This window comes from Cebus imitator, unplaced genomic scaffold (assembly GCF_001604975.1).
Source record: "Cebus imitator isolate Cc_AM_T3 unplaced genomic scaffold, Cebus_imitator-1.0 Scaffold145, whole genome shotgun sequence".
In the NCBI taxonomy this organism is placed as follows: Eukaryota; Metazoa; Chordata; class Mammalia; order Primates; family Cebidae; genus Cebus; species Cebus imitator.
Genome location: NW_016107460.1, coordinates 2,301,088 through 2,322,579, shown reverse-complemented (window position 1 = coordinate 2,322,579; position 21,492 = coordinate 2,301,088). Strand labels below are relative to the sequence as shown.

The following is a 21,492-nucleotide window of genomic DNA, read 5'->3' as shown; positions in this document are numbered from 1 at the left end:
CTCTTTAGGTTTTCTATTCAAAGAATAGATAAGAGCCCACAAACATAATAGAGAAGCAGACCTTGATAAACCCCAAAAAACTTATGAGTGAACCTAGAACTCATTTCATCTGTGGATGATGCCAGTTTATTTTTTTCTCATCAACCAATCTAAGGAAATTTAAAAGCACATGAGCAGAAATGAAAATGACTTTATAGTATTTTTAAATTGCCAGAATGGGTTTAGAGAGTATAACTATTACCACTAGTAAAGAGTCAAATATTTTTCAATGTTTAGTTTGACATTCAAAGTTTTATTCCACAATGCTGGGATATACAAAATACTGGGGTGCAGTAATGAAAACTGCAAAAACAGGACCTGAATTTCATTATAATCTGCTAATTAGTATAGCAATACACAATAACAACAGGTCAGCACACACAGGATCATAATCAAGTTGAGGCCTGTGTTGAACAGCCAAGAATGCCTCAAACAATAGGGAAAGAAAAATGCCAAGCACTGTATAAAAATATCTCCCCTAGACATGGTTTGCTTTCCAAAAAAGAAAACGAAAAAAAAAAAAAGCTGGCAGTCAGCTTTGCACGCCAGCATCTCAGCATTTTTTCCCCTTCTCTACATTTATGGCAATCCCAAATTAAACCAGATTTAGGAAAGTCCCGTCATCAAAGAGGGAAGAATAGGCAAAAGGAAATCTCTTATTTGTTTTATCCATGCAAATTAGGTGGTTTTTAGAGCAGTCTTCTCTACCAGAAGAGCCAGTATTATTTTTGATAGAACTAGGGTGGCTGTCATCCAACAAGTCAAATAAAAATTGCATCATTTTCAAATTCACAGACCTTTGCTATTGTATCATGCCTGCCCCTTTTTCTCAGAATCTATCAGAATTTTTTCATAGATGTTCTAACATAAAAACTTAAAATTAATATTTGGAGTATAGTAATACTGCCATTAGACCAATTCCCTCACAGTTTTTCTCCTTAAAATATTTAATGTAAAAAGTAGATGTCTAAGGTAGTAACTATGTACTAATTATCAGAATGTCCGTCTGTCCATCCACACAGTAGAGGAAAATATATTTGATATCACTTGGCAATGATGGGCTTCAGGACACGCTACCCTAAAATGCAGCATCTTGGCATTTGAGAAAACAGCAGAAGCAGGAAAGTCTCTCTCTCCTCCCCTTGCTGCCCTTCTCTCCTAACACATGTCATAAAACCTAGAAACGATTACCTGACCTTCATCTGAAGCTGGTCATAAGACATTCATTGGAGAGATGCTCTCACTATACCCGGAAGAAAAGAATATTCTTATCTCCCGATACAAGGACACCGAGAGGAATCTGAACAAACAGGCCTTGCTAAGTTCTGCAGCTTATCACCACTAGATCACACCCCCTTTGTCCAATCTGCTTCTCCACAACAATCCACTTCTTCATTAAACCTAGCATTAAAAGTACACAGGTTTACCTGCTTCTCCAAGTTTTCATTTCTTTATGAAAGGTCCCATGTCATGAAAATTTTCTTTTAAATAAATGTGTATGCCTTTCTCTTGTTAATCTACCTTTTGTTACAGGAGCCTTACATTTGAATCTAGCAATGGGGAAGATAAAATACATTTCTTTTCCTATACGATAAGTGTTTTATGGGTTCATATTCTTTGATCTAGGGATACCAATTCTAGAAAAAGATTCTAAGAAAATAATTCAGTAGGAAAAACACTTATATTCATTAAACTAATCATCATAACATGTCTTAAAACAACAGAAACTGGAATAGACTAACTGCCCAGCTAGAAAGAAATAAGAAAGTGGTTAAGTAAATGTAAGTTTATCAAGCAAGTGAAATATTACCCAATCATTACAAATTAAAATGATGCAAACCATGGAGCAATCTGCAAAATATTTTATATATTGCAACATACTACACTGTGGTTACAAGTGAAAAATACCTGAAATTTTCTTATTAGTCTGCAAAGAAACAAATTTTCGAGTTAAGAGCCCTTTATCAGGGCCAGGTGTGGTGGCTCACACCTGTAATCCTAGCATTTTGGGAGGCCAAGGCAGGCTGATCACGAGGTCAGGAGTTCAGACCAGCTTGACCAACACAGTAAAACCCCATCTCTACTAAAAATACAAAAATTTGCCAGCCTTCATAGTGTGTGCCTGTAATCCCAGCTACACAGGAGGCTGAGGCAGGAGAATCACTTGAACCCAGGAGGTGCAGGTTGTAGTGAGTTAAAATTGCACCACTGCACTCTATCTCCAGCCTAAGCAGCAAAGTAAGACTCGTCTGAAAAAAAAAGAGCCCTTAATCAATGTGCAAACTCTCACCCAATCATTGCATTTATCAGAGTGGCACCTAACTCTTCCTGTTGCTGGAATCCCTGTGGTCTCCTGATGAGTTTTTCCCATTCCTTCCTTGTGCCTTGGCTGCACTGTATTCCTCACATGCAAGGAGATTCCATCTAATCCTGATAATCCGCATGCAGCCCTTTGTTCACGACTGAACTCCATTCTCACCTCTTTATTAGACTGCTGACGTAAAACTGCTTTGAATTGCTTAGCTTTTATCATCATTTCCTTCACTGTTTTGTTGCCTCCTCTTCTCAGACTGCAAATTCTACAGAATTATTTTGAGCCCACAAAATGGGTAATAAATACATGATTTTGAAAAATGAAGTAATCAATGAGTATAAACTCTTCAGGGCAGGGGTCATTTCCTATCTTTCTATCTACAATACTCATCATAGTACTGGGCAAACAGTAGATTATTAATAACTCTTCACTAAATAAATGGATACATTTATATTGTTACACATGACTGTTGGCTGTAATATCCGGATAGATTTTTCTCATCTGTTGTCTTTCCAGTTTCTGCTTCTATGAAACCTCAGATGAGGTTCTTTTACTAAAAGGAATGCCATCCATGAAGAGAGCTTACCCAGGTCAAACTGGCCAGAAATGTAGCCACAAGTCTGCCGGACTTCCTCACTGTCCCAGCCCAAGGGGTAGAGGGCACAGCCAGCACCAATCAATAAGCCTGCAAAGAGATAAGACAAGAAGGCTTTACCGGAGCATCTCTGTATCACTAGATAAAGGTGGTGGAATCAATATTTAGCAATATAACAAGATTATAGCATCTGCTTTTTGGACAGCACCAGCCACAACTCTTTTAAGCAATCTAAGGTCAGTTTGACTCCAACAATTTCAAGTCTGCTTAAAAGAAAAAAAAAAAATCTCGACAACACGGTTTCTGTCTAACTTGGCCTTTTAGAGCATTAAAAGCCTTGCAAATCCTGTTTAGAAAATACAATTCCGAAGCTTTTTTAATCGCTTTTGTAAAAAGCCAACCAATTCCACCATTAATCCATGCAAACAAGTATCTCAAGAGCAAGCAAAAGTTCCTAATAGGCTATGATTTCCTGATCATTAGGTTTTTGTTTCCTATTTAAGAATCAAAATAGAATGTTTCAGCATTGTCAAATTTTGCCTGGGGCAGAAAGAACATAAAGAGTTTCATGAATGGCCTTGGCACATTGATCAAACCTCTGAACCATACTGCCCATTAACATGCGGTGTTGAGAATCACAGAGCATCCACGCATCTCAGAAAGACTCAGGAAGACAGACATTTATTGTAATCTAAGTACTCCTTGCAGTTAAAACCAAAAGTTCTGATGATGAAACTGAAGAAAGTGACAGTTTTCTTTTAATATAAATTAAGTTATCCTGGCAGCAATCTCTGAGCTGACAGCTTTCAATCGGTGAGTCTTTAGATTGCATCAAAGCCTAATATGGTTTTACAAGAAGCTAAATGAGATTTAAGCACACACTGTTTGAATTTGTGGCCTAATCTGAAAGTAAGATCTTGTTGTGTCAATCACGGGTGTTATCAACACCTGTGAGTACCACAAATGTGCTGAACTCAGAGGACCAACAGATACTAGTCTAATGAGGGGGAAGTGGGTTATCAGGCGCTAAATGAGAGAGTCCCCTAAGTGAGAAAATCCATTAATATGGTAATGTGGAGGAGGATGGCAGGGCCCCAATGTATCTAGGAGAGGAGGTCTTCAATATTTCTGCACCAAGTCCCTTCTTGGCCTTCTTTTGTTTTTTTCCTCCCCATCCCCATCACACCTGGTGGATAAATTGAGTAGCAGTAATCCACACAAATAATGTTTCCTCATAGGTATCTAAGGAGGAGCTAGCTGCTTTCCATCCCTGTCTTCAACCACCCTGCAAAGCTCTAAGGAAAGGCCTCCCTCACCCCCACACCCATCCTGATACATTTCCTACCCTGGTAACGCTTTCTCCAATCTGTCCCTTGATTGACATGAAGGGCCCTCTATATGCAGTGCAGAGCGCCATCTGCTTGTGTGAGTGCTAGAAAGAATCATTCAAACTGCGAATGACTAGTCCCAGGATGTCCTCCACGCAACTGCATAAATATAAATTATGTCGAAGCTGAAGAATAATCTAAAAGCACTTATACAAGCTTTTGCTGACGAGGCAAATGTCCTAGTGGCCAAGTTCCTTGGGCTTTTTTCCTCAGGATAGAATGTACAGGACTCTAAAGACAACTCCAAACTAGTTTTAGGCACCATCAAGTAATGAAATTATCAATGAGAATGCAAACTGAATTCCATGAATGTTTAATAAACATGAGGTATCTTCTCCGTGATACTCATGTCTTAAATTAATAGGTAGCACCACTTTCTGATAAGATTTTGTGAGCAATTTTTTTTTAAAGGATGACAAATGCAGAAAGGCATTTGGACGAAAAATATTTAAGTGTAAGAATGAAAAATACTAACATTTAAGTCAGGAGGCCACTAGTAAAGGTCTGTGGTCTGCTAGGAACTGGGCCACAGAGCAGGAGGTGAGCAGCAGGCAAGCAAGTGAAGTTTCATCTGTATTTATAGCTGCTCCTCATTGCTCACATTACCACCTGAGCTCTGCCTCCTGTCAGATCAGTGGTAGAATTAGATTCTTTTTTTTGTTTATTTGAGATAGAGTCCTGCTCTGTCACCCAGGCTGGAGTGCAGTGGTGCAATCTCAGCTGCAACCTCTGCCTCCCAGGTTCAAATGATTCTCCTACCTCTGCCACCTGAGTAGCTGGGATTACAGGTTCCCGTGAATGGATTCAGCTAATTTTTGTATTGTTTAGTAGAGATGGGGTTTCACCATGTTGGCCAGGCTGATCTCAATCTCCTGACTACAGGTGATCCACCCGTCTCAGCCTACCAAAGTGCTGGGATGACAGGTGTGAGCCACCACGCCCGATCTAGCATTAGATTCTTATAGGAGCATGAACCCTATCATGAACCATGCATGCAAGGGATCTGGGTTGTTCGTGCCTTATGAGAATCAAATGCCTGGTAATCTGTCACTGTCACCTGTCACTCTCAGATGGGACTGTCTAGTTGTAGGAAAACAGGCCCAGGGCTCCCACTGAGTCTACATTATGGTGAGTCATATAATTATCTCATTATATGTCACAATGTAATAATAACAGAAATAAAGTACACACTAAATGTAATGTGTTTGAATCATCCTGAAACCATTCCCCTCCATCCAGTCCATGGAAAAATTGTCTTCCATGAATCTGGTCTCTGGTGCAAAAAAGGGTGGGACTCCTGATTTAACTCATCAGTAGTTTCCTCTTTACCTGATAGACAAATAAATGAAAAACAGTTTTATTTGCTAACATTCTTTTCATTACGGGTAAAAAATATGTGCCATGAAGTCATGAAAACACCTAGTTTGGCCCAGTCTTATGCTAGTCACTTTGGGACACTAAATAGAAAGCAGCTTACATATGGAACACTTAGGCCAGGGGCTCTCCAAGGGGCAGGACATTTGGCAGCCAGGGTCTTTTGTGGAATTCTGGGCTGTTTTTATGATACTATAACCAGGGACCTCAGTTTTAAAAATCACCCAATTTCTTTTTCTTCCTTCTCTCCCCTCTCACCCCTTTATTTCTCCCCTCTCTAGACAATCCCCTCCAACAATGTACACTTATCTAATTACCTTCTTGCTCTTGAAACAAACCAGGCTGGAGCCCCATTGTAGAATCCTCTCACTTAGGGAGAGTCCCCCATTAGTCCACCACCATCGAAAGCAAGATAATGCCAGTCAGACTTCTGGACAGGCAGTTACCCAACACGGCCATCAGAATGTTAAAATAAAACTTGAGACAAATTAAAATTAACAGAGTTTAATTTAGCAAGGGTAAAAAAAAAAATCACAAATCAGGCAGCCTCTAAAATCACAGCAGATTCAGAGAGAATCCAGGGAAGCCTTATGGCCAGAGCAAATTTATAGGCAAAAAAAAAAAAAAAAAAGGAAAGTGATGTAAAGAAAACAGAAGTAAGGTACAGAAACAGCTGGATTGGTTACAGCTTGGCATTTGACTTATCTGAACACGGTTTGAACAGTCAGCAGCGTCTGAGTTGCTGAAGTATGGCTGCTGGGATTGGCTGAGATTCAGCTACTGTTACAGAAGCATACTCCTAAATTAGGTTTTCTACTAAGGCCACCTACTTGTCTACCTACTAAGTTAGGTTATGGTTCATTCTCAAGGACTCAAGTATGGAAGTATGGAGGTTTTCTCAGGCCATGTTTAGTTCAATTTAACAAGAACAAAATACACAGACCGTGTACCTTGCACTACTCCTGAATGTCTCCCATACCAAGTTTCCTTATAAAAGCCCTATGGAAAATGTTAAAATGTAAGATGGTATTTAGAACAATAGTTTACCATCTTCTCAGGTTGCTGGTTCTCCAATTAAACCTGCTTTCCTCCCACCAAACTTTGCCTCTTGTGTTCTGTCTGGCTTTCTACCAGCAGGCAGCCAAACCTAGGCCGGGTTACACTACTTTGTTTTTTCGTTTGTTTGTTTATGAGACTGAGTCTTGCTCTGTTGCTCAGGCTGGAGTGAAGTGGTGTGATCTCGGCTCACTGCAACCTCCACCTCCTGGGTTCAAGAGATTCTCATGCCTCAGCCTCCTGAGTAGCTGGGATTATAGGCACGTGCCACCATGCCCAGCTGATTTTTGTAGTTTTAGTAGGGATGGGGTTTCACCATGTTTGTCAGGCTGTTCTTGAACTCCTGACCTCATGATCTGCCTGCCTTGGCCTCCCAAAGTGCTGTGATTTCAGGCGTGAGCCACCATGCTCAGCCACATGACTCTGAAATGTAGATTCAACCATACAAATTAGGAACAATTTTATTACACAGAAAATTTGTGGTATATGTATGAATTTTTAAAATATACCATGAACATAGTCTCATGTTTTATAAAAGTTGTTCAGTGGTAGGCAACTAGCTTATCTGAATTTTTCTGTTAATATTTGTGTAGTTTTTGTTTTGTTGTTTGCTAGTATTTGCTAGCAGGGAAGATACTGCAGACTCCAAAAATTTGAGAAACATTTCTGGGAGAAAAACATGTTACAAACCATATGATCAGGCTAATTGGCTATCAGAATTATTAGGATATATAGCAAACACTTCAGTGGCTTCCCCACTCACTTGCTACCATTGTTTGTTATGGCAAGAGGGAGTTTCAGACCAAATTTGGCCAAATATGTAACAAATGTTTATTAGTAAGCTGGGACTAGAAAGAGTCAGAAGACCAATTCGGTACGTTCAGTGAAATCCAGTGGCCTGCCCCCACCCCCAACACAACTTCATCATATAGTCATTCTAACAAAGTTCTCACATGAAGTTTTCAACACACAATAAACAAATACGAGACAGTTCAGGGAGACTTTAGGTCAGATCAGGCCGCAATATTTTCAATTAAATGGAAATGGAGAGGGAGCACAAGTCTAAAGAGAGATCTAAACCTGCACTGCCCCTGGCAGTAGCCAATAGCCACAGGTAGCCCTTTAAGTTTAAACTTAAGTAAATAAGATTAAATACAACTCAAAAATTAAATCCCTCAGTTGCACTGTTAGAAGTAAAATTTCGGTGCCACAGAAGAAATAGCACTTGAAGATAAATCCTCTCAGCAAGGCAATTACTTCCATAGAAGAGTGCGGCTAATGGACGGAGCAATGGTGGCCGCACACCTGGACAAGGGGGGGAGGGGCAATTATGCCTGACGGGGGTCGTCCCTACTGCTGTGTTGTTCCCCTATTGGCTAGGGTTAGACCACACAAGCTAGACTGATCCTGACTTGTTATTTTAAAGAGAGCAGGGGTCCAAGCTGGAGTGGCAAGGTGGGTGTTTTGACGGGAAGGATGGTTACGGGTGGGTCAGAGAAGGTAGCCACAGGTGACCTAGGTCAAACAGGTGACTGGAGCAGGTGACCGGGATGAGTCAGGATAGAGCTGGGGGCTGGGAGAACAGATGTGAACTACTAATTAAGCCAGTGGAAAAGGTTGTTTACTGGAATTACAGGGATGCTAAACTTTAAAATAGAGAATTAAAAAATAAGAGAGCTGAACATACTGACATATTGATTCTTTGAAGAGAAACTTGGGGTTCACTATAACATGCACCAACTATATTTCAAGTGCTCAATAGCCATCTGGCACTAGTGGCTACCATATTGGACAGTGTAAATTAGACCATTTCCGTAACTGTAGTTCTACTGGAGGATGTCTGTAATAGATATAAGACACACTTTAAAAGAATGCTGGACTTGTCAGATCCTTAGGCCTTAAGGCTGACAGTGCTTGTTAACAATCAAAACCATCCCTCTTTAAAATTCTTCCTTTTAGGTAGGCCTAGAGGCCAGGAAACTATTTTCCATAAACTATAGGCGTTCTGGGTCATACTCTGTCAATAATAAGCTCTCATGTGGAATATAAAAGTTAGAAGGGATAAACTGTTATTCCACATTCACACCTGCAGCCAGGGACAAGCCTTTCTGCAGACAGTAGACAGTGAGATTTTGGGAGGATTTTGGGAGTGATTTCCACGTGTCCCCCTCTTCATCACTCACTAAGGGTGGATTATCAGCTGTAGCTTCTTTTGATCCCAGCACTTCCCAATTTCCTGAATTCTCCAAAGCAGCTTCTCTGACCTTCACTTTCTCAGACCTAATAGTAGGTCTACAAAACGTTAAATCCCTGGGCTACATCCCTTCCTGCTGGGAATATCTAGAGTGGTTTCTCTCACTGGTCAAACTCTGGTACACATCCACTCACAAAAGGTAGAAGAGCCAATACTGGTCTTATTATCCTACCATATTTCTTGAACATTACCATTTCCTTAATTAAAAATTATCTCTAATTCACAATTTATGCTAATTATTACACTTCTGGGGCAAGTATAGATAGTGATATTGTAAAGCTTCGCCTTTTTTTTTTTTTTTTTTAAAAAAAACCATACATCCTTTTTATTAAGTCATAAATAGGTATCAAAATTAAAAGCAAAAATTACAGGGTAAGACTTAACAAAACTACTAGGAGGGTCAGAGGAAGTGAAAATGGGACTAGGCGCAGGGAAATATGAATTAATGAACGTGGGAAGGGCAAGGATGGGGAGAACAGTAAGCATGTGCTGAAGATAGGGGAGAGGATCTGGTGAAAAATTTGATCTTAGATAAGCGCATCGGTAACGACATAATGGGATAAGATTTCTAAACCCCACTATGTGCTTAAGAGTCATCCTCTCCCTCCTCAGCCTCTTTTTCATCATCCTTGATCAGCTCCAGCTGGTCATCCCCGATCTTCATTATCATCATCATCCAGTAGGTCCCCTCCTCAGCAGAGTCATCTGCAGCCCCCTCAGACTCCACCTTCACATTAGTCTCATCTTTCTTCACGGAGCTGCTGCTCTGCTCCTCTTCTGACTTATCATTCTTCATCTCTACTGCTTGTTTGCTCTGTTCCTTTTCAGTTTTTTCCAGGTTTTCCAGGAGAGAATCCACTTTTTGTTTTATCTGGGTCAGTTCCTTCTTAATGGCCTGAAGGTCATCTCCTTTCAACTTTCCAGACTTGGAAAATCCCCACTGTCCACTCTTAGAATTGAAGCCAGTTTTGCCCCTTGGTGAGGTGTTTCCTGATACACGCTGACGTTTCGAGGGCACTGCAGCCCGAGCAGCAGGAGGAGGAGGTACACGTGCTGGGTAACTGTACATCCTATCATAACAATCCCGTTGAAAGTCATAGGCCAAGTCAAAAGAGGAGCCGTACATCTCCGCTGCAGACCGTTTCACACCTGCTTTTCCTTAGTTCACTTTTGGCTCTGCAGCCAGGTTAGTATCTAAAACCTGGCCAGCAATCATTCTACCAACCTCTCCAGCTACAGCAGCCCGGGCATTTCTCTCATTAACATATTGAACGAAGGCAGAGCCCTTATGAACAGAGCAGCCCACAATTTTGCCATACTTCGAAAAGATTGCCTCCACGTCAGATTTCTTGACCACGAGAGTGTTGAGATTCCCAATGAACACACAGGAGTTCATGGAGCAAGGATGTCTCTTGTTGGTAACGTTACTGGCCATTGTGTTTGATGATAAGGTTTCTCACAAACCCAAAAACAGGAGGGAGGAGGGAGAAGAGATTCGATTCTGAGTCTCCTACTCCCGGGTTCTACGTGGAGAAGCCGACTGCTGCTCAAGGTCAGCAACGTGGACACAACCGCTCAGTCTTCGTCCAAAGCTTTGCCTTTAAGCATGTCTGCGGTGAGGTCTCCAGTTAGGAAATGTAACAGGCTAAGTAACCTCTCCTGAAATGTAGATTTTTGAAGAGGATACTTCAAATGTTAACTAACTGCCTTTTGGGGGAGGACTGACCTCAACTAGCATTTTGTTGTCTATACTGAAGTACTATTTTGTAAAGTAAAGTAGAAGCAATTAAATGTAAAAGGGAGAACATCTTTCGAATGGGAGAAATCTGTCATTGTTCAGTTCCGGCAGTGTTAAATCTTAGTCCATGTTGTGGAAATCTATGTTTGACGGAAGCACAGTTTAGAAATCTCTGAATTAAATACTACTTGGGTATTATGTAGTATGCAGAAATGGAGCTCAGAAAATTTTCTGGAATTTGAAGTAATTGCCCAAATGATGTCTTAGAGACCTGACAGATTTTAATAGCTCTCATTCCCTAATTTGCTTCTGGGGAAGTAAAGGGCTCAATTAGAATCTCTAGTTCACAAGCTTTCATATTATTTACATGGGTTTTCTTTATTAGACTTCCAAACCTTGTGGTTACCACATGGGCTTAATTTCAACTAAATTCCTTTGTCACTGCCATAAAAGACAACGTGAAAAGAAGTCACAGTATCACACCTTTTGGAAATCTGTGCATACCAGTGGAAGTGAGGAAAGATGTTGTGAAGCAGGTCAGCAACCTGAGGAAGGTGGGAAGCAAGGTGAGTTGCAGGAAGAGGTGTGAAATCATTTGCAGCTACAAGCTCATTTGCAATTAAGAAGCAATCTATTTCTGCAACCCTAAAGATTTGAAACTTTTAAGGGGTCATAAGTCAAACACAAATTACTGTAAATTAGCTCAATCTTTAGTTTTTACCAGCACCTTGCCACAATCAGCAATCTAGAGTCAAAAGCCACATGAAAGATCGTTTTAAAAGTGGTTTTAGGACTGTAGAGAGATGCTGCCTCCTAAAAAAAAAAAACCAATCATCCAACAGATGAGTTGATAATTCTTAAATCTGAAAAAGTTCATTTTAATAATGCATTGACTACTAAGCTAGTTCATCCTGAGTCCCCTGAGGTTTGGGGGCTCACCTTGTTCAAGGACAATTAAAATATTTTAAGAGCCAAATCAGTGGAATGACCTCTAAGGAGAAGCCAATGTGAATGGAAAAGGGCTGGCATAGATAACTACGAAAAGGTAGGCAATGCTACTGTGATGAAATTTGTTCTTTAGCTCCAAATGGGCTCTTGGGGCCAAACCTGAGCCTGGATACACTCTGTCTGGCCGTAAACCACCTACGGGAGAGTTCCCAGTAGAAACTGTTCGTTTTCATAAAATGCTAGAAATATCGGCCATGATACTAATTGTTTCTAAGAATTTGAGTGTGTGAAGTCTGAAGTCTGTAAAGCAGTCAGTGGTCGGAATAGGAACCTGGGGCTGGGAATTTTCTCCTCTGCAAAACTCCTTCTATTCAAACACAGTACTTAACACTTAGCCAGAGGACTATTAACATAACAATTCAGCTCCTGCCAAGAAGGCAAAACAAACCTCTAGTCAGCCAGTGCCAATTACTCTCCACAGGTGGTAAGAATAGAGTCCTCATGTTAAACTCATAAAGCCTTATTTTTCCAGGCCAATCTTGAAAATTTTTAAATGTGATCTCACTTTTTTCCATGACTATGGCTCCATTCTTTTTCCACTGTTTATTTTTTTTTTTAATGGAATGACTTTTTCCACCCATGACCCCTTGAGTGGTCACACCAGTGTTTCCCATCAATTCATCTTTTATGCTTTTTGGATACTTTTATCCATCCTCCAGTTCCTTTATCTTCCTTTCTGTGGTAAGCGCCGAGGGAAATTGTTTTCTTTACTGTTCTCATGAAAGCTGCTCAATCTTGCAGCCTGTTATCTGGACTTCTCTTTGGAAGAGGCTGGCACATTTCCATCTCAAAGTCTCCATATGCTAATTTATGTACACAAGTTTTATCCATTTTCATCCCTAGATAATGGCCCCTTTACAAAATGTAAGAACAAGAAACATAACAATAAAACAAATACAGCGGGGCAGGGGGAGGAACAAGAGCATGGGTCCGTAGTGTAATTTTTCAGACCCTGAAAACCCAAGGAGTACATTCTTTAGTCTACAAAAAATAAATAAATAAATAAATAAATAATAAAAAGAAGGCTTGGTTGGGCTCTAGTAAACCACACCTCCTATCAAGGTGCCTTCTGGAAACTGAGGCACAGAGGATGTAGGAAGCCTGTCCAAGGACATAGAGCTCAGATTAATCCTGGGCCTCCTGAATCCCGGGCCAGGGCTCCTTTCCACCTGTCATGATCCCAGTGATTGGACATAAGTCCACTCCATGGTCACACACTCACCACACATAATCTGAGTCAACCAGACACATGTTGGATTTGGCCATCATCATGTTTTACCAAGTGGAACTTAGTATGTCTAAGGCCAGGTTTCTTGTATCTCCTGAATAATTGAAACATATGCCAACACAAAGCCTGCAAGTGACTGGCTGGAGCCAGGTCCTGGTCATCCTGTTAACTGCTTGGGTAACCGGGCCAGTCTCAAAGGCATTTCTGACAGGGGATCCCTGACTTACTGCACCTACTACTGGTTCTTTGCCTCTGTTTTGAGCTTTTTCATCTCTGAAAGTCAACTCCCTTCTCTCTGAGACACTCTCACTACTTACCTTAATGCTCAGAAAATGCTAGCACTGAAGGTCTAGAAACCTCAGCACATAGGCGTCCCTGGTCATCCCAGCAATGAGCTATAGGTTTTGCCTCTCCTGTGAGCTGCTATTGTGATGCACTCTCTACCTTTAACTTGAGGCTGGCCATCTTGCATTGCAGATATCTATAAGTATTACATGTCCTGGAAGACCAGATATCTATGTTTACTTGCATCCAACTCACTCATTCACAATATTTGTTAAATAGTAAATAGTAGTAATATTATTTGTTCGGTACTTAAAAATCCTCAGAATAACGTGTTTTTGTACACATGTATTTTTGAAGTCCAGATATCAAGTCATAGTTATAGAATATATCACTATTCCTATTTAATAGGTAAAGGAAACTGAAGCTTGCACAAGCAGGCCTATGCTTATACATCTATGCAAGTGGTAGATCCAGGGACAAACATCCAGGTCTGAGCCCTGAACCAGTGGTCCTAATCCCTCTTCTCCAATGCTTCCCAAATCCCAGTGTTCCCTGACCCATCTCTGGGCTTACTTTCCATATCCACATGTGCACTGAACCCTGTGTGTAAATGGGAAGGAGGAATGGGGCAGAATATCAAGCCAAACTGCCAGTCGCCATTTGTCCAAGACTGACACTGATTGTAGGTACGGGGAAGACTCCCACTGCTACCTGTGATTAACGACAAGGGACGGGCTCTTGGAAGCTCTGCAAATCCCTTTCCTGGATGTCAGTGAGTGAGAAGCGCAGATGTGAGAGCTGGCACACAAAAAGCACCTGTCCAGAAATAGCACATGGAGGTATAAAGATGGGAAATGGGTTGTTTATTATCAGAAATTTAGCCAAGTAAAGCATATCTTATTCAAACACTAAAATATAAAACAGAACTATGATAAGTTGACAACCTATCAAAAATATTTTAACAAATCAAAATAAGACAGTTTCTTGGCTGAAAACATACTGCAGGAGAGAGCATACTTTCAGTTTCCTTAAAATGTTTTTCAAAATGGTACCTTGATTCTCATTCTTCTTCAATTCATGTGACAGAAAACACAAAAGACATGTCCAATGTGTATGTACCACAATACTTGTTCCTTAGCTTAGAGCAAAAATTCAGAAGCTAATTTCAGTCATGAGTGACTTGTCACCTTTTCTCTTCCTGGAGTCCTAGGCAATCATCAGAAGAAAAAAATAAAGTTGTTTCAAACAATGAAAATTTGGGGGAGATTTTACAATTGTTATGGGACAGTTTTCTGGGAAATTACATCTGATTAAAAGCAACGCCTTTCTAACCCCAATAGTTAAGTGCATCTCAGTTCTACCACTTCACTTCTTTAGGACTCAGTTTTCCTTATCTATAAAATGGGAGGAAAATGTCTATCTTTTGAGACAGTTGCAAGGATCAAAGGAGATAGCAGTGCGTGTGTAAAGGAGTAGATACAATGCTTCACAGGAATAGTTCAATGTATGGTCTTCATCGTTAAACTTTAGACCTTGTTGTGCAGGCAGGGAGGGCGTGAGTTTGGTTAAGGCCAATGTGTTGTTGTACATATTTGTCTGATATCGAGTCCTCCTCTCTTGGAGAAGCTCCTTTCCTCAGAAGGAATGCAGGGAGGGCCGCAAGCAAAGACATTGCTGGCACTGTGAACAATGAAACCTTGGCCCAGCATCGAAACCTCAGAAAGCACAAGTGAAAGAGCTGCAGAGGCCCTCACAGGAGTGAAGGATTAGTACACTGCCACCATGATAAGAATGCTTCTGTCTGTTCCTTTCTGTTTGTTTTTAGAAACCTGGTCTCGCTCTGTTGCCTAGGCTGGAGCACAGTGGCAGGATCATGGCTCACTGCAGCCTCAGGCTCCTAGGCTCTAGTGATTCTCCTGCCTTGGTCTCCTGAGTAGCTGGAACTATAGGCATGTGCCACCATGCCCAGCTGTTTCTTGTCTTTTAAAGGCACCTTTGGCCTTTTTGTGGGGCAGGTAGAGCCAGAATTGATTCACCCGCTTGGTAGTTGAAGACACAGAGTCACACGCTGATGGGGAGCTCTAAGTACCATCATCACACGTATGACCAGAGGCAGGGCTGGGACACAAACTCAGGCATCTGAGTCCTGTGATAGGAATAGGAGCTTTGATTCACTGCCTTCACTCCGATACTGCTGGAAAGGAAGCTAATAAGGTTCAGTACTGCAGCTACCCCTCTGGAACAAAACAAATGCCATTTTCATAGACCCTATGGTGTCCTGCATTACATGGAGAGAAAAATAAAAACATGGTCCCAAATTTCCAGAGTACCACGGTCCAGTGCAGCACTGCTCAGACTGATGTGCACAGAAACAGCCAGCGGGTTTGTTAAAATGCAGGTTCTAGTTCTGTAGTTTTGGGATGAGGCCCAATGTCCCGCATTTCCAACCAGCTCCTCGTGAGGCTGAGGTTGCTGTCCAGAACCACACATTGATCCTCGAGGGTCGAATGGAAATTGCATAGACTTTGATGTCCATCACGTCAGGCCTGAATGCTGACACCAGCCTTAACTAAATATGTGACCCTGAGGAGCATGCCTTTGACCTCTCTGAGCTCAGTCTTTCATCTTTATAAAATAGAGCTAATGGTTCCTGTTCATTTAGCATGGTACCTTTATCTTTAGCACTGTTATTAGAAATAAATTAATGACTTGATAAAAGTGACAGGTCTAGGGCTTGGCATCTAACAGGGGCAGCATATTATAGTTGTTCATGTCAATATTAATAAAGATATTACCACTGTTCCAGAATAGCAAATGTTTCATTCTATTATACCTGCCACTTTCAGATTCTTCATTAGCACCTACAGGTGTTCACCAGTTTAAAACAAACAAATAAACCAAACGCTACCCAATCAGAAGCAGAAGTTTCTGCTGTATCATTTGCCCACATCTTCACAACAAATACATTTGCTGGAACTAACCACATCTCTACACCTAAGAGTTAATACATGTCTTTTTATTCCCTCTGACATGGCATTATGAAAAATTTCAAACTTACAGAAAAGTTGAAAGAATTGTATAGTGAATATCCAAATATCCACCACTTAGTTTCTACAATTAACAGGTTTTTGAAATTAGGATCTACCTATTTTCCTATTCCTCTATTAATCCATATATCCATCTTTTTTTTTCAGGGATGGGGGGTGCTTGTCATAGTAGGTTTCAGGCATCAGTATATACAGCTCCCTTTCATCATTCATACTCCATCCTCTTCTTTCTTTGGCCCAGGAGTCTATGCAGATCTATGACACAGACACAAAATTAGATCCTCAAAGCTATAACTGAGACAGGACTGTATCCTGAAGGCCTGATAGTACTAAATTGGGATCCATCAGCTTGGAAAGTGATTTTTATACAAATACAGAGTAATGGATACCTTTAAGCCTTTCACATTTCTCAAACAACTATCCTACAACTTAAAATAGGATCAGTTTGCTTCAGCTACCTGACCCAGAAATTCCAATAAGAACCTTATAAGACATTTCACAAACCTCAGAATGACAAAATAAAGACTCCCAGCACAGATATGCTGCGCAGCTCAGACTTTTCAGTAGACATATTTTCTCTTAATGATAACTGTCATTTTGTGCAAAAAAAAGGAATTACTCCTGACACTGACTTTCTTCAATAAGAAAATAAAGAATGCACATAATCACCACACTTCAACATGAAATCTTCCAGGAGCAGGGCTAGGCTCCAACAATATTCTGTCAGAAAAGTCCTGACCAGAAAAAACAAAAGCAAAAGTGCATAAGTAAATCTGCAAGACAAACCCTGGATACATTCTACCCTTGCTTTGAAAATGCAACGTTAGGCCGGGTGCGGTGGCTCACGCCTGTAATCCTAACACTTTGGGAGGCCAAAGTGGGTGGATCACCTGAGGTCAGGAGTTCAAGACCAGCCTGGCCATCATGGTGAAACCCCATCTTTAAAAAAAAAAAAGAAAATGCAACGTGAATGCCAAACCAGACTCCAGTCGTGGTACGTTCCTAAACTAATTACTCACGAAAATAAATATTCCAGTGGCAAAGGGTCAGAAAGAAAGGCTTAGGAGTCAGAAAGTGCTGTATTCAAATACCACGCATGCCACTTACTAGGTACTGCCGAAGCAAGTCTTGTAAACTTGAGCCTCAGAACTTTCTTCCAAAAAATGTGTGTTAGTCCATTTGTGTTGCTATAAAGGAATAACTGAGGCTGGGTAATTTGTAAAGAAAAGAGGCTTATTTTGGCTTATGGTTCTGCAGGTTGTACAAGAAGCATGGTACTAGCATTTGCTCCTGGTGAGGACTTAGGAAGCTTCCAATCACAGTGGACGGCAAAGGGGTAGCCAGTGTATCCCATGGTGAAGGAGAGAAGCAAGACAGCTGCCCAGCTCTTTAAACCACCAACTCTAGCAAGAGCTGATTACCACGGGGCAGGCATTCCACGAGGGATATTCCCCCATGACCCGAACACCTCCCATCAAGCCCCACCTCCAAGATTGGGGATTATGTTTCACCATGAGATTTAGCAGGGACAAGCATTCAAATCACATCAACATAGATACCCAGTACTTCTTCACGGAATTACTGACAGCATTGGAGAAAATGCCTTCAAAATCCCAGCACAGTGGCAGAGCATGTAGAAGCAGCTTCCTTCTTATGAAATTATGAGGACGGGGAGGTGACACTTTGACCCTTTATTTTTATTTATATAACAGTGACTTTATGAAAACAAAGCGCACCATCATTACATCAGGATGTGCAGTGTTGTGGGAGAGATTTGCAAAACTTCCGCTTGAAGTGCAGGGCAGATGATGCCATGTGTTTGAAGTCTCATGGGCGACACACCTTGGCATCATGAAGTAGAATGGCATCCCTGGCCACTGCCAAGCTTTCCCCCAACATCTGTACAGACCTGTGATTCCTGCTAGAGCCCTAACCCATGGTCTCCTTCCCGCGGGCTTGTAGAGTGATTTACTCTGGGCTTGGGAAATAACATCTTTTCTACAGAATGCACTCGTTGTGCAATTCTCTCAGGGATTCTGGACGAGTTGATATGAGGGACTTTGTGATGGGGCTAACTCTGTGCATAGACAGTTAGCTGGAGAAGAGACTCCTGAAATAAATACACTGTCTCCTGAAAGAACTGGAGCAGAATTAGGGGTTGCATCCTGTTTGAATGGAGACAACGGTAGAACGAAGTTGCCCTGATTCTGTGCAGATCATATGAGGAACTACACTGTTTGTCATGCTAATTCATACACACAGCTTCTACCCTGGATCCCATGACCTCAGGGGAGGGGCTGATGAGTGGTGAACTAGTGGGGTGTGAGTAACCAAACTCCCTGGGAAGAAAGGAAGAGTGGGCTTGTGGGTTGAGAAGAAGGGGCCCAGGAAATGCACCTTCTCATATGGCTGTGAGAAATAGTAATTTATTATTTTTTAATCATTACCTAAGGCCAAAAACTATAAAGAAGAAGCATGGCCAGGTTTTAACTCAAATGGGGTCCTGAACTGGGAGCCTTCTGTAGAGGAAGGGCTGGAAGCTTTGGAGCCAGAGGGCCACTGGTGTGGAGCCAGCCTCTGCACTGGTGAGTGTGGCCTAGGCAGGCCGCTTGTTTTGAAACTCAGGTTTCTCTCGGGGCAAGTGTGAACAAAGCCACCTGCAACTCTTGGGGATGGTGTGACCATCAGAGCAATGCACACCAATTGCCCAGTGTGCAGTAGGTGGTGGCATGTTATGTTTGTATATGATAAAGGAAGATGGGCTATAGGAAATTACTCAGGAGAAGCACACACAGAGAGGGCAGACTATCTGAGGAAAAATATCTCCCTCCTTAGTTTTGATATACTAATATCATAAAATTACCCAAGACAGTGCAGAACTCAGGTAGAGAAATCTTCCAAAGGAGTGATGAGTTCCCTGGGGCTTTCACTTCAGCTTCTCTCCTATATAAGTTCTATTTCAGAAACTCATTTCAGTTCTAACATAACAGTATTTAGGAGGAAGAGTTAAACCTTTCTCCCCATGAGTGCCCTTAACCAACACATCAAGAGCCCAAGTACCAACAGATTTCCAACTATCTTCATTCATTTCTACTTAACTTTTAAAAAAATAGTTTTGGTAAGAAGTAATTCCTCTTCTTATATATTTCTAAGGTTCTTAAGTAAATCATGAGCCCCATACCAACAGCAAAGTAGGATGTCAGACACATTTTTAAAAAGTAGTAAAACCTACATTTGATGAAATGGATAGGAAAGAAAGACCTTCTACAAATTTATATACACTCTGTGTAGTTTGTCCTGCCACAGTGAGCCAATTGAAGCCACTTACACAGATAAATAAGAAGAGCACCAGCCTAGGCAACACAGCAAGACTCCTTCTCTTAAAAAAGAAAAACATTAGCCAAGCATGGTGTTACATGCCTGTAGTCCCAACTACTCAGGAGGCTGAGGCAGGAGAATTGCTTAAGCCCAGGGGTTCAAGGCTGCAGTGAGCTATGACTGCACCACTGCACTCCATCCTGGGAGACAGAACGAGATGCTGCCTCTAAAAATAAAGAACAAAGAAAACAAACAGGTTTTTTTTGTTTGGTTGGTTGGTTTTTTTTTGAGATGGAGTCTTGCACTGTTGCCTGGGCTGGAGTGCAATGGTGCGATCTCGGCTCACTGCAACCTCTGCCTCCTGGGGTCATGCGATTCTCCTGCCTCGGCCTCCCTAGTAGCTGGGGTTACCAGGTGCACACCACCACATCTGGCTAAGTTTTTGTATTTTTAGTAGGACGGGGTTTCACTATGTTGGCCAGTCTCGTCTTGAACCCCTGACCTTGTGATCCACCTGCCTCGGCCTCCCAAAGTGCTGGGATTACAGGTGTGAGCCACTGCGCCCGGCCAGAACAAACTTTTAAAATGTAATACAGAGTGGGAAGCAAGTGAGAGATGAAGTATTACCTGTAAGGTACAATGTGCGCTATTCCCGTGATGGGCACACTAAAAGCCTAGACCTCCCCGCTACGCAACACATCCATGGAACACACCTCTATGTGTACTCCTAAATGCATACAAATAAAAACTTAAAAAATCCAATCCAAAAACAGTAATGCAGAAAGTATCAAGTGAAAAGCCTAATACTAATGAAAATAAGTATATCATGCCTTAATACAGCACGTTTCTTTAAGTCCTAGATATTCTGATGGCAGATATTACTTATCCCTAGCTTGCAAACAAGAAAATTAAAGCATGCAATTGCATGGATTTTTATTTTGATGCACTACAGGATAGACTTGAATCCAGGTCTTTTTTTTTCAGACCGAGTCTTGCTCTGTCACCCAGGCTGGAATGCAGTAGCAGCCCGATTTCAGCTCATTGCAAACTCCACCTCCTGGTTTCAACCAATTCTTCTGCCTCAGCCTCCCAAGGAGCTGGGACTATAGGTGTGCACCACTGCACTGAGCTAATTTTTGTATTTTTAGTAGAGATGGGGTTTCACCATGTTGGCCAGGCTGGTCTCGAACTCCTGACCTCGTGATCTGCCTGCCTCAGCCTCCCAAGGTGCTGGAATTACAGGGATGAGCCACCATGCCTGGCCTGAATCCAGGTCTTTACTACTCATTGTGATGCCACAGTGAACCAAACACCCTATGAATTTCACAAACACTACTGCAGTGTTATATGGTAATGAAAAGGATGGCCTTAGAAGTATGGCTATGTTCCCCTTTGGCTTTGTGATCATGGGCAACTATCTTGCCTTTCTCTGAGTGTGTTTCCTCATCAGTAAAGAAGGCATAAAATACATATCACAGAGCTGTTTTAAGGATTGTAAGCATTTATGTAGGAATTTATAAAACATACATATACATATGTATGTGTGTATCAAACCTTATGTATAATCATCTACAACCTCATGTATAATTTCTATCTACAAATTATATATGTAGCTTATTTTGTTATTATGAATGTAATATATACAAATTATATACCATATATTTTAAATATATAAGCCATTTATAACAGTCATTTACTAACTTCTACCAACTTTTCAGCTTAGGATATATATTGTTTTCACTATTTATACTCACACAGCAACTTTTTCATCACTAAAATTTAGAGAATATGAATGCATCATAAGACTGCTGATATGCACCATCAATACGGTGGTACAGGTGGCCAACC

General features: G+C 41.3%; 1 protein-coding gene and 1 pseudogene across 3 annotated transcripts in view; both read right to left on the bottom strand.

Moving 5' to 3' along the window:
* LHFPL6 (LHFPL tetraspan subfamily member 6) overlaps positions 1–21,492 on the bottom strand; it is a 256,249-nt gene that overhangs the window by 29,527 nt on the left and 205,230 nt on the right. For 2 of the 3 annotated variants that reach the window (XM_017542489.2, XM_017542487.2), the window contains exon 3: positions 2,940–3,038. The exons of the other annotated variant lie outside the window; for it this stretch is intronic. In XM_017542489.2, coding sequence (XP_017397978.1) covers positions 2,940–3,038 — 99 coding nt within the window. The remainder of the gene's footprint in view (positions 1–2,939; positions 3,039–21,492) is intronic. 3 annotated transcript variants of the gene reach the window in all.
* Positions 9,607–10,599, bottom strand: LOC108313892 (annotated as a pseudogene).